General features: G+C 30.6%; 2 protein-coding genes across 2 annotated transcripts; both read left to right on the forward strand.

Moving 5' to 3' along the window:
* Positions 1 to 2,730: 2,730 nt before the first annotated feature.
* LOC111613125 lies at positions 2,731 to 4,160 on the forward strand. The gene is made up of 3 exons (XM_023354447.1): positions 2,731 to 2,743; positions 3,078 to 3,137; positions 3,695 to 4,160. Exons 2-3 carry the CDS (start codon positions 3,095 to 3,097, stop codon positions 4,072 to 4,074), a joined length of 423 nt encoding a protein of 140 aa, XP_023210215.1. The 5' UTR covers positions 2,731 to 2,743; positions 3,078 to 3,094; the 3' UTR covers positions 4,075 to 4,160.
* Positions 4,161 to 5,223: 1,063 nt separating this feature from the next.
* On the forward strand, positions 5,224 to 10,447 carry LOC111613128. The gene is made up of 7 exons (XM_023354448.1): positions 5,224 to 5,305; positions 7,115 to 7,264; positions 7,345 to 7,608; positions 9,034 to 9,159; positions 9,280 to 9,609; positions 9,682 to 9,812; positions 10,262 to 10,447. Exons 1-6 carry the CDS (start codon positions 5,224 to 5,226, stop codon positions 9,795 to 9,797), a joined length of 1,068 nt encoding a protein of 355 aa, XP_023210216.1. The 3' UTR covers positions 9,798 to 9,812; positions 10,262 to 10,447.
* The last annotated feature ends 3,748 nt before the right edge of the window (positions 10,448 to 14,195 follow it).

The raw sequence follows: 14,195 nt of genomic DNA on the forward strand, positions 1-14,195 counted from the left end.
TTTTCAACGAGTGATTGGAACTTGTCAGGTGATTTGTTTGTGATTATGTGAGGTGATTTGTGAGGTGATATTTTTGTGAATTGACTGTCCTTCGAGACAATCAAGAATGGCATAAAAAATCTGCAATATCTGGAAAATATATCAAGAGTATTGTTTTGAAAATTTCCTCTGATTGTACTTTCAACTATGATCATACAAAAACAAAACGAAAAATAAAAAATAAAACTATTTTTACCTTTATTACAATAAAAATCTTTCGATATTTAGTCTCTTGTCTGTTTATATTTAGATAAATATTACTTTTATGTTTCTCATACAGGAAACAGACTACCTGATGGGGTTAAATATATATATATTATTTCTTTATTGATGAAATAATAACGTCAGAATAACGTGACACGCTGTCAAAATCGACTGTCCAACGGCTATTGTTTCTTTACAAGCTTTTGTTGTCTTATATAATGAATGTCCTTTGATAATAAAACCCACTTCGTGTTGTTATAGAAATAACACTAATTGTGAGGTTCTATAAGATTGCAAAGCTACAAAAATTGCTTTTAAGTTGCTAAAATTTTAAATATTTATTAACATATTTGCAAAAAGAAAAATTTGAATTTAATTTAAATTCTATTGGTATATATGAATAGCAAATAATCATTTCGCTGGGAACGAACGTTACTAATTTCAATGTAGTGTTGTAATTTATTATTAGCAACTCGCATTGATTGAAAACCTTCCAGAGCAAGTGGCAATAACAATTGCATTGCTAGAAAGACAACTTGTCTGGCAGTAGCTGGAAGGGCAGCGTGTCTGGCAGTAGAAATATTTGCATTATTGTAAATATATCAATTGCAACAATGACGATTTCTTCTGATAGAAACATTTAAATTATTATAAGTAAACTTACATCAGTTGCAGCAATAGTGTAAAATGTTTTAACATATGCAAACGTTAATTAAAAATGATAGGCATAAAATCATAAATATAAGCTTAACAACCAGAATTGAGTGTAATACTTTTTAATGAAAATCATTATATATTTCTAAACAAAATGAGGGAATAATGCATTATAAGTAGTGGATAACCCCTTGATAATATCAATTTATAGATGCCATAAAAGTATGCTAAGGTTATAACAGTTCGTAAGGATCACACATCCTACTAGAGATGATTTTTTTTATATTTTCGCAATCAAAACATATTCTAAATTTGTTTGTTTTTTAAAAGAAATTCTACAGATTTCGATTGGAGAATTTTTAGCGGATTTTTTAGGGTAATTTACAGAATTTTAAAGGGATTTTAGAAATTCTGTATTATTATTGCCTTGGATTTGTATGAATTTTCGGATTTAAAGTACTAAATTTCTTTTAATTTTACATTCTTCTCGGCAAAATCAAGAAAACGGTAAAGTACATAAAGGTTATTTGTTCAAAAGAACGATGTCGTCAACCAACTCAATGAAATTATAATAAAGCAATTACGTATAAGGCGTGATAAACTGCAATTACCGATCAAAACTAATAAGAAACGTCTAAATACAATTATATCAGTAATTATCTACTAAACGTTACCTAAGGCGCTTGGCATTCATTAGAAATTAACTCAAATCTCATTAACGTAACAACTTGTGTAATTACGTTTAACGTAAAGTCAAAATATGCAAAATTTTCTTTATTCTAAAACCCTGCAACGTAAACTTTCTAGTGTTGTGGGGTAGGTAATTAGCCAATAAAACTGGAGTGGGAATTTTTTTTTGCCCATTAAAAGAAATATCGAATTTCTTCTTAATGCCTTGAAGATCGAGTGGCATTTGGGGATTTTTAAACGTCAACAAATTTGTCAAAAATCAAAAAAGAGCCGCTAAATGCGAATATTTTCTGTAAAGTGAGTAGAAATTCAAAGTAGCCAGTGTTAAAGTGCACTTAAAGTGTTTTATCGCCTTCAGCATCTACTAGAGACCGCACAGAATAAATTTTAATGTAATTAAGATCGTTGCCCTAAAATATACCTTAAGAACATGATTATCTATGTAAATTACTATACTAAAATACTCAAAATAACGTAAATAAATAAGAAAAATGGGTAATTTAGAGAAGGTAGATAACGTGGAGCGGAAATTGCTGGAGGGTAATAGATGATAATGATGATAAAGTAATGAATGTAGAACTTAATTTTTAGTAAAATTTTCTGGGAATCTAATGTAAAAACTACACAAACTTAGTTTAATTTATACCACAAAATAATATACTGTAAAAAGAATGACATGTGCAGAGGGGGGCAAACGGGGATGGCATAAAAAGTTTCACAAATTGAGATATATAAGTATGCACCCTTAACCTTGGGAAAATCTCTTAAAAAATCAAAGAAATTAAAAAATTAATTAAAATTTATCGGTGTAATTATCGAGTTGCATTGTAATGAAAATTCGAGTCGCAGAAAATATGTGCAACGCGAATTTTCCGAGATAAAAATCTTCTGCAAGACTCAAAAATAAAGATAAAACGAATAAAACTTTGAAGGAAAATAATCTAGTGGGAACTGTTTATAATTTGCAAAATGGAGGGAGACTTTTTTGAAAAAGTAAGTAAAGCGATATTTCTGTTTGCATCTTCATTCGTGGATCATATGACAACGTATGCACAGCTGTGCCTATTGACCAATCGTTAGCTAGATTGACATTTCCTGAACATTTAAATAACCTCTTATCGGCGACAACACAACTGGAATTATAACAAGGTGATTGGTAAGTTCTTGAGCTTCTCTCACCAGAATTTCTTCTATTTTTATTTCGATTTTCGTTTTTTAATTTATTAATTTGAACGTCTCGGCTGTTGCATGCAATACTAAATTATTTGTTGCTTTAAGCAAGAATTTCATGCAACTTTTCTTTTTATTTTGTAGATAATTGCGCATCGATCAACTTTGTTTCTTTTCAAATTTAAAAATTTTATTTTAAAATTATTAATTTTTATTTTTTCTATGTTGGAAAAAAAGCGATATTTTATAATTATTTTAATTAAAATATTTTAAATTAATTAATATTAAACTTTTTGCTATTCTTTTCGCTTTTCCCGCAGAACTTGTGGTGATAAATATGAGCACGTGGATCCTCATATGCATCTTTTGCAGTTTATTCGGTAAGTATCGTTTGTAAAATTAGAATTAGATCAGAATTTATGATTAAAAACGCAAAAATAACTCTTTATGACGTAACTAAGGATGGAATTTAATCGATTAAACTCAGTCTTAACAATAGAATAACATCTTATCAACCCCCAAAAGCTTACTTAAATAATGCCAAGCTCTGTCGAAAGTTGAGAAATGATATATCAATACGTATTTCTTATAATTAGTAACATATATAAACATACTAACTGATAAACTAGGGTAAACTCGTAAAATTCTAGCTTTTAATCGTACTACTTTATTGATATAATTATAGAATAAAACCTGTCTATAACGGACGGTTAGGCATATGCAGCTAACAGTGACAAAGCACGTGGTTATTCCGCGGGGAAGTCTTTTTGTCACTTGTAAAGGTGAAGGTCACCCAAACGGAAGTCACTAATAAGTGAGAACGAGACTTGACTAAAGCTTTAACTTCCTCTTCAATCCCTAACGAGGTCCACACAAAAAATTTTATTTTTAAATCGTACTTTCGACTATTAACTTTTAAAAAATTAAATTGTTTCAGTTATAACCACGCCTGCGTTAAGTACTAAGGAAAACGAAGATAAGAGTCGAATTAGTCACGTGGTACAATGGTCACGAAAGAGGAGCAAAATTTTCGACCATAAGCCGGGCAATTGCTGCCATAATAATGAAAACCTGGCAGAATTTACTGACTGCAGCTGTGTTAATTATCAAAGTACTGGAAGAATTTACGAAATTTTGAAGAGTTTAGCGAGGAATTGGAGAAGAAATGACAACATTTTAGAGAAGAGAAGAGATCTTTCACCTGTTTTGACGTTCCTAAAAATGAATTCTTTCCTCAAGTATTCGAAACAGAAACCGAGTCACTCCATAATCCACTTTGGCAAGAGAATAAACCGTCGTAAAAACTCTAAAATATAAATAAGTAAATAATTCTATAATTACTGTTTAACCAATGAAAAACTGTAAATAAAAGAAGCATATGTATATTTTAAACACGAGCATTAATTAAAATGTAACGTAATTAATTTATGAATAAAGTTAAATATATAAAATAAATATCGAAGTTCTCAGATGGTTACTCAACCGGTAGAACCCCAAACTCCCAGCAAATTCTTTCATAATGTCAAGCTCTTATACGTCGAGAAAAGGTTGGAAAATGGCACAGATACTAAATTTCGATCTAAAAATAATATTTTATTAAAAATTTAGCTACAAATTTAATATTTTTTCGAATTGTAAAGCATTTAATGTACCTATTTAAGGTGTAAATATACAAAAACTTGTTCTCTGTATTTAGTTAAATGGCATTTTTTCTGTAAAATGATGCGAAATTTATTATTTTAAATTCAATTTACGTGGTAATAAGAATAATTTATATATTTTGCAATATTTATAAAGAAATTTTTAAGTTTTTAGAGCGGGAACGTAGCTTTAAAGGATAAAATTCCTGTTGTAAGTTAGAGTAGATGAAATATAGAAGAAGTTTCGAACTGCCTTATTGTTACTTGTCCGTTGGAGACAGGTTGTTTAACCAGACGAGACAAAGTACACAATTGTCTATCGAGTGAGCAATTCTGTAGACAGCAAAAATAAAGAAATAAGAAGAACGAACAAGTTTAAAGGCGGTTTCCCTTTATATATATATATTTTGGCAATACAAAGGAGGACAATAAAGAATGATAGATGACGTGAAAGTGGCCTAGTATCAGCAGGAAGAGAAAACGTGCAACACGGAACTTGCTATAACGTTCTTTCGCGGCTCCTTTCCGCTCGCGCATCTCAAGGTCAGATCCTTAGGAGGTTGTAGTTTGCCTTCAGGATTTAACAGCTTTACCTGACCCATCAGAACGTTGACCGAGGTTAGGAAGGTAGAAAAATAGCTTATAGACAACGTCTATCGCGCGACCTTTTGGCCAACATATATAAAAACGTCCCGGACCACACTTCCGGGTTTACCTGCAGTGATTATGTTTATAGACGTATGACTCAGTCGACAGGTCGAACGGGATCTACTTAGGTTCTAACACTCCTATACCCCGCTTCAATATTTGACTTATACTTGGGGAGATGCTGCGCCAATTTGGATTAGTTATCGTCGTCGCTTCGTTTTTTTCTACCGGGAGTGCCCAAAATCGCCCGGTGACCCTCGGTAAGTACACTTAAACGCTCGAAAATTAATAATATATCACCGTAGCAACACTACCTGCCTTATAACGAAGTACTAACAGCCTTACATCGAGGTAATGTACCATTCGGACAGCCTATCTAACATACTAACAGCCTTATACCAATATAATTCTGAAGGCTTATACCTCCAAGCAGCCTCATAAACCTTCAGAACAATAATACTAGCATTTACAGTATTTTTTATAACAATAAAAAAGCATTATACTAACAATACTAATTCCCTTCTATCACAGTAATATATCTTCAGTTTGACGAAATTAAATTCGTTCATTAAAAATAAGCAATTTTTAGGTGTTGCAAAGTGTTGCAGAAAATAAACAAATTAACTTATATTTTGACGCTTTAATGAATAAAAAATATATTAGAAATTAAATAATTATAAAGGCAAATTCAAAATGAAAATAAAAATCATTCTTGTTTTTAAATATTTAAATTAATATTTATAATTATTGTAAGACTATAATTATTATTAATTAATTTTTTTTAACTTGCCATTTTTAAAAGGAAATTTTTAGGCACAGATCTGTAAAAAAATGACTTTTAAAAAAGTAGAAGAAATTATTCTCCTGTTCTTAAAATAAAGTAAAATAATTTTTCCTAGTTTAAATAATTATCCCTAATAATTTTTCCTATTTTTATATTATTTTGTTCTCCTATTCCCTGATGTATATTTTCCTCTTATTGAATTAGGGAAAAAATTTTCCCTACATTACAAAGGGGAAAAGATACATTATTTAATATCTAGTAATTAGTAATTATTTCCTTAACTGTAAATAATTTCTTCTTCATTTTAGAATTTTTCCATTAAGGGATATTTCCCTATTTTAAGGAAAATTTTTCTCTAAAATTCCCGAAAAGTCAGGAAACAAAAATTCCAAGTTTGTATAATAAAAAATATTTTTTTCTTATTTTTGAAAGTTTGTGTCGATTTTCTAATTTAAAAAATTTAATTTGTTTTCACCGAAATATAAAATNTATAAAATTTATATTTTTTTTATTCAGGAAAGTTGTTTAATATTTTATATAAATAAAACTAAAAATTACATACCTCATTTAATTAATAAAACGATTTTTAAATTTAAATTTTTAAAAAATTCGTTTTGTTTACTTTTTAAAATTTAAAATTTATGACGATGGCAAAATACATTTCGATCATTGGCCAGTATTTTCAAGTATCAATGACGCAACAATAAGATTTTTAAAAATTAATCATTTTGTTAACTAATTTAAACATTTTATGCAAGTTACGAATATTTATATTAAAAATAATTATTTTTTTTTATATATCTCAGTATTAAAAGCTTGACCTGTATTTAATTATTTATCGAAATAATCATTTAAGATATTTTAATTGTGTTTCACGATAACAGATGGCGACAATATCCATTTTGACGCCTTATTCATATTTAATAATTTTTTTTTAATTATAAATTTTTTAATATTATTATTAAAAATAAGTATTCTAACCATTTTATTTTATAAATTATGATTAAAATATTTTAAAAAATATTTACTTAATAACATTCAATACGTCAAGTTCTGGAGAGTATTATTACGTCATCAAAATTTGAAATAACCAATAGTAATTGAATACAGTCGTTAAGACGAATTTAAATTTAAATTTATATAGAGTTAATTAAAAGTTGTTTAATTAATAATACTTTTTCTGTATTTAAAACACATTTTTATATATAGTTTACTTTGTAGAATTAAATATTAATAGAATTTCTTTTTTAAATTCTCGAAAATTGATGTTTTTGCTTGGTATCAGGTGACATTTTGACAGTTTTTCGGTATCAAAATTCGGCCTGCACAGGAGATAATGGAGACGAGGGAGTTTGCATGAGTTACGCAGAGTGCGTCAGAAGAGACGGTGCGACTATTGGATCGTGTGCCAGGGGATTTAGCTCGTGCTGCTTGTGTAAGTCAAGGGGAAAAAAACGCGCTCTGTCACGCGCAGAAAATCGGAATTCTAACGATTAAAAAAATATCTACCCTCAGTTAAATTCACGTGCGGAGGAGTCACTAAGCAGAACGAAACCGTTTTCGTTAATCCCAATTATCCGAGCGTCGAGAATGGAACGGACACGTGTCAAGTGACCATCGAGAAGTTGGAAAACATCTGTCAAGTCAGACTGGATCTGATCGAGTTCAACCTGTCCCAACCGGATGAAAATGGACAATGCACTACAGATTCTTTTATGGTTCGTACCACTGTCGGAGCCAGACTGCCCATCATGTGTGGAGTCAACAAGGGACAACACCGTAATTAACGTTTATTTGTTATCCTTATGTGATATTTTTATCAAGTACACCAGGATATATCTTGGTATTAGAGTATACAGCTACTAATTAATATTCGTATGTATATACGATACGGTGACTTTAATACTCGCAGTATAGTAAAACTTGTTAAAACGGAAGACCCTTTATAATGATCCTGTTATCAGATAGATGATAAGTTGGATCCACCAAAAATAGGTTACATGTTTATATGTCATGATTATATTTATCAATAGTTAAATGCCAAGATATATGCCAAGGTATACAGTTACATAATTTATTTTCACATCTATGGCCCGTCTACTAACGTATGTACTGTTCAAAATGGAAATCCGCTAAATGGAAATTCGGTACCTTGCGAATCCGGCTTACACAGGTTTTACTGTATTATATACTATCCGGTAAAGTTTAAATTACTGTACGCTATAGTTTTCTCTTCAATACGATTATTATTTCACATATAGTAAAACCTGTGTAAACCGGACACGAACGAACAAACCGAAAAATTTTTCCCGTTTGGGCAGGTTTCCGTTTTATTAACAGGTTTCACTGCCATACATGCTAAAGTTTTCTCATATTAAAATGACATAATAATAATATAAAATATTAAAAATTTAAATTTAATTCTTCTGTTGATATCAATTGTAAATATAGTTAAAAAAATTATAAAAAGTAGTGATAAAATAAGTACTATTACAGTAAAACCTGTTCAAAACAGAACCGTACTAAAATGGGAAAGTATTTAATACCGTGCGAATCCGATTTACGGAGGTTTTATCGTATATGAAGTTATTGATAAAAATCAATTAAAACTTGTTTGACACGAGCAAAAGTCTGAATATTTATATCCACAATTAAAATATTTATCGTATTATTGTCATTATTATTTGATTTTAAAGTTATAAAAATTAAAATTCTAAATGTTATATTGATATTTCTTATTGTCCGCCATGAAAAGTTTCTTGGAAAGTGAGTAGTTTCGAATCTATGCATATTTATAATCCAAGAATTTTAATTTTTCTTTGTTGCCTATTGTAAGCGGATTTTGCTAGAAACATGAGCTAAACACTTGATGAATACGGCTTCTTTAAATAATTCAAACAGTGGTTAAAGAATTAGATGGGAGTTAGAGAAATTAAATTGGAGTTAGAGAAAATTAAATTAAACTGTAATGAAAAATTTCGTAGAATAAACTGCCGAGTCAGCAATCTGTAAATCTATAACAATGCGAAACCTTAAAGACAAATAGCTATTTTTACGTGTATTCATGGAAAGTACATAAGATGTGGGTGTCCGTTGAAATTAACCTGCTTTAGAAGAGTGTTTCTAAATCGAGCTACTCTTATATAAGTTAAGAAGCCATTTTATTATATGTCATAACAGGTAAACAAAGCTATTATCTTGCAGTGTACGTGGATATGGGTAGAGGTTCCGGAAATCCAGTAGTCCTCAGTGTTGTTAGCAATGGAGATAAGATGTCACGAATGTGGAAAATCAAAATAACCATGATCGAATGCGGAAGTTTAGACATGGGTGAGCCTAAAAAAATATAATTGTCATCCTCCCCTTCTAATGATTAGGTTGACTTTATAATGTAGATTTTACGTCTTTTTTCCAGAATAATAGGACTATATATATTTTCTCTCCTTGTAGCTCCTTCGGGATGCCTTCAGTACTATCGTAGTCCCAGCGAATTGGTACGCAGCTTTAATTATGGAACTTTACAGAGAAACAAAGTGAGGTACCTGAGTAACTTGAGATACACGGTTTGCGTCAGAGTAGAAGAGAATTTCTGCTCCATAAAATGGGAAACGGAATCACCTGGTTCGTTTTCGTGGGGTCAGCCATTCGACGGGGGTTACAGCGGAACAGTGTGCAACGAAGATGACTTCATAGGTATAGATCAAGGTTCAATCAGTGGATACGGATCGGGAGAAGACAGATTCTGTGGCACCAGATTGCTCACAACTAATTCCGTTTTGTGTAAGTAACACTTTGCTGTTTTCCTTCTGCAGAAAATTACTTTTCCATCTTACGTATTTTGACGTTTTACAGCTCGTAGCAAACCGTTCATGCTGAAAGTCAGAAGCAATAACAATGCAAGATTAAATGCCAATCACTCGCAATATGGATTCTCTTTAAGATACGTTCAGTTACCTTGTATGATCTAATTTAAATATCGTGTGGTAAGTTACGTTTCTCTTTCTTCCTCCCGTTTAATTAGCATAATTCATTTACTATTATCGCTTTATGCTAATTAAACTTTCAAAACAGTTAAGTGTAGTTGTCACTAATACAATACATGAAAAATAACGCTAGTTTAATGGAATAATACAATCGTAACTTAATTATAATCACATTAAAGTTAAATGTATTGTAAAAATTGTGAGGTGGGAATAGAAATTTACATAGAATTGACTCATCATACTGTATTTAACATAATAATTGGTTCGTAAGAAGAGTCACAATACTCATTAACACAAATGCAAACATTTTAATGAAGATACAGGTTAATTGTTAGTGTATTTTCTGTTTTTTCACCTTAATTCTTGTCCATTTTTACTTTTATGTTACTAATAACTATAATTACAAATGTCTTTACCAAACACACGATTAATTATAGTTAATTTTTCAGTTTTAGGACTGTTCATCGAGACGGAAGAAGAAGAAAATTAGTCACTTCACTACAATCATCATCTACTTTATTTATTTATCAAAGTATTCATTTATATTTATTTCACATTTTGTATTATTTATATAATAATATAGAGGAAGACAGCATATTTTTTTCTCTCTCTCTCTCTCTCTGCGAATTAAGAGATTTAACTGCCATAAATTACTTTTTAATCATTTAAAAAATGTCATTTTTTAAATTAAATATAAAGATTTCTCATCCAGGAAGAAGAAGAGATAAATAATATTAGTTTAGATTTTTTTCTTTTTTTATGTTTGATAAAAGAGAAAGCCGAAAACGGAACCAAAAACAGCATTTTAACGTTTCTGTAGATGACACCATTAAACTGAATGCCTCGTTTGTGGGGTGAATGACTTCTTGACGTCACCTTTCTGTGTTGCCCCACAGGAAATGAGGCGTCACCCAGAGACTACCTGACTTAGAGTTTCGTTTAGTCTATGAAATACACTTGAAAATTTAATTTGTCTACCGAAAAAAAAGTTTATAGATTTGTTTAATAAAATTTTAATTTAATTTACATTGAAGTTTATGAAATATTTATTCCTTCCCACCCTTTTTTGTAAATTATTAATTTCTGCAACCGGTTTTATTGATGTATTTAAAAGACACCGGTTTGTAGTGTATAAACTGGTGTAAAAACAGTGTGATAAAGAAGCAGTATGCGCTATAAATCAATTGTTATTTGAGATATACAACGTGATAGACAGACGGACCTTCATCATTCCCATTTAATGCCTTCTAATTGATTTGTTTAATTAAATCTGTAAAATTGTCATTTAGTGTTTAATCTACGGGAAATGTAATTTCCCAACAGGATATAGGAGTTAATGGAGTTTAGTGGGTGTAAACGGGAAGTTATAAATGATTACGACTTTCTAAATGCTCCAGCTTGTCTAACGTTACGTAATTAAGATCACTTGAGGATTACAAGTAAATAAATTCACGTGGAAGGTCATGAACTGAAACAAATGAATAATATTTTTACGTATATTTTACAATTTCCACGTTGGTATCAATTAAAAAACATATTTGTATTCTTTAAAGGAAAAATGGCGGCATTTTAAAACTAAATAGCTTTATCCGGGTTCAAAATGATGTAAAAAAGTAAGAAAATTGATTGAAATGCTTCTAAATGCTTTTTATTATAATTAATATGAAAGAATTTTATACATAAGCTTAAAAATTATGCGTGAAATCTAAATAGACGTATATGGCACATTGTAAATAAGCAAGATATTTAGCTATTTTAACGTTTCACATAAATTTCTTTAATGATATGACGCTATAATTATGACGTTTTCTACATAGACAAAGCTGTGTAGAAATTTCATTCATAAGCATTCAAAATTAATATAACTTACATTATAGTAAACATAAAATAATTAAGATAATGTGTTCTTAGAGACACCCGTTTCAAATTTAAAATACTCTCTATAAAATTCATAGGATAGACCAAAGGTTCCATTTTAGAGTTGAGGCCTTCTAATTAAGATTGCAGATTGTGTTGCAAGTTGCAGAAGTATATCAACTCAGCATGCGCCCTCAAAAATGAGTACATATTATTTAAATATATTTTAGCAAATCACACTAGAAGCCACTGAAGGCTCCTACCTCTGGCATAGACAATATAATCTTTCCACCTTGCGAGCACAAAAACAGGGCCGTTTTCCATACCCATCGAAGGTTCGGCCAGGCCCGAGATATCCTGGACTGACCTCTCACAAAAATTTCCTGGGAAGCCTCTTGCCCGGATTCGATCTCGGATCCATCAGAACGGAAGGCTGCTGCCTTAAAGAGTCAGCCATCTGGAGGTAATAATTCTACCTAATTAAAGAAGAATTAAGAAACTTAGTCAGTGGCGAGTTATAACTTCATGGGGCACAGGCTAATTTGAATCAGAAGACCCCATATATAGTGTTGACTTCAGACACTTTTCTTCGGGAGAAATATATATATATATATATATCCGAAGANATGCGCTATAAATCAATTGTTATTTGAGATATACAACGTGATAGACAGACGGACCTTCATCATTCCCATTTAATGCCTTCTAATTGATTTGTTTAATTAAATCTGTAAAATTGTCATTTAGTGTTTAATCTACGGGAAATGTAATTTCCCAACAGGATATAGGAGTTAATGGAGTTTAGTGGGTGTAAACGGGAAGTTATAAATGATTACGACTTTCTAAATGCTCCAGCTTGTCTAACGTTACGTAATTAAGATCACTTGAGGATTACAAGTAAATAAATTCACGTGGAAGGTCATGAACTGAAACAAATGAATAATATTTTTACGTATATTTTACAATTTCCACGTTGGTATCAATTAAAAAACATATTTGTATTCTTTAAAGGAAAAATGGCGGCATTTTAAAACTAAATAGCTTTATCCGGGTTCAAAATGATGTAAAAAAGTAAGAAAATTGATTGAAATGCTTCTAAATGCTTTTTATTATAATTAATATGAAAGAATTTTATACATAAGCTTAAAAATTATGCGTGAAATCTAAATAGACGTATATGGCACATTGTAAATAAGCAAGATATTTAGCTATTTTAACGTTTCACATAAATTTCTTTAATGATATGACGCTATAATTATGACGTTTTCTACATAGACAAAGCTGTGTAGAAATTTCATTCATAAGCATTCAAAATTAATATAACTTACATTATAGTAAACATAAAATAATTAAGATAATGTGTTCTTAGAGACACCCGTTTCAAATTTAAAATACTCTCTATAAAATTCATAGGATAGACCAAAGGTTCCATTTTAGAGTTGAGGCCTTCTAATTAAGATTGCAGATTGTGTTGCAAGTTGCAGAAGTATATCAACTCAGCATGCGCCCTCAAAAATGAGTACATATTATTTAAATATATTTTAGCAAATCACACTAGAAGCCACTGAAGGCTCCTACCTCTGGCATAGACAATATAATCTTTCCACCTTGCGAGCACAAAAACAGGGCCGTTTTCCATACCCATCGAAGGTTCGGCCAGGCCCGAGATATCCTGGACTGACCTCTCACAAAAATTTCCTGGGAAGCCTCTTGCCCGGATTCGATCTCGGATCCATCAGAACGGAAGGCTGCTGCCTTAAAGAGTCAGCCATCTGGAGGTAATAATTCTACCTAATTAAAGAAGAATTAAGAAACTTAGTCAGTGGCGAGTTATAACTTCATGGGGCACAGGCTAATTTGAATCAGAAGACCCCATATATAGTGTTGACTTCAGACACTTTTCTTCGGGAGAAATATATATATATATATATATATTATAAAAGATTGATTTAATACGCTTCATGTCGGTGAGGACCCCAGGCAATTGCTCCTTTTCCCCATAGGATAACGTGCCACTGAACTTAGTTAATTAATATATAATTCGTGTACGAGGGCAAGGAAATCTTTTTAAAATTGAAATATTTGAGTGTTCGAGAATTATCTTTTCAATAAAGTAAATCTTGAAATAAGTTTATTTCGAGAACATTTATGTAAGAAAATTTACTTTCTGTCAATAATATAAGCGGAATAAAGTTATGTTAATTCGAGTAAAATTTTATAAAATACATAAGTAATGCATTAAACGTGGATATGAAAGTGAAATGAAAATATTTTCACTCAGTTCTAAGAAATTCCGTAAATAAAGTTAATAAAAAGTTTATAAATTTAATATTTCAGACGTTCGACACTCCTACATTTATTTCCATGTGGAAAATTTAAATTATATTTCTTGCCTCGTGTAATGATTATCCTAATTATTGTGAAAGAGGTACAGGAGACTTCTGTTTTGTTGCTTGTCTGTTCATTTAGTGATTTCCAGTCAAAAATATAATAACTTCGGATGATTATGCAACTCCAATTTTATGT

Source organism: Centruroides sculpturatus, unplaced genomic scaffold (assembly GCF_000671375.1).
Source record: "Centruroides sculpturatus isolate CEXI.00-Female unplaced genomic scaffold, Cexi_2.0 scaffold1821, whole genome shotgun sequence".
Taxonomy (NCBI): Eukaryota; Metazoa; Arthropoda; class Arachnida; order Scorpiones; family Buthidae; genus Centruroides; species Centruroides sculpturatus.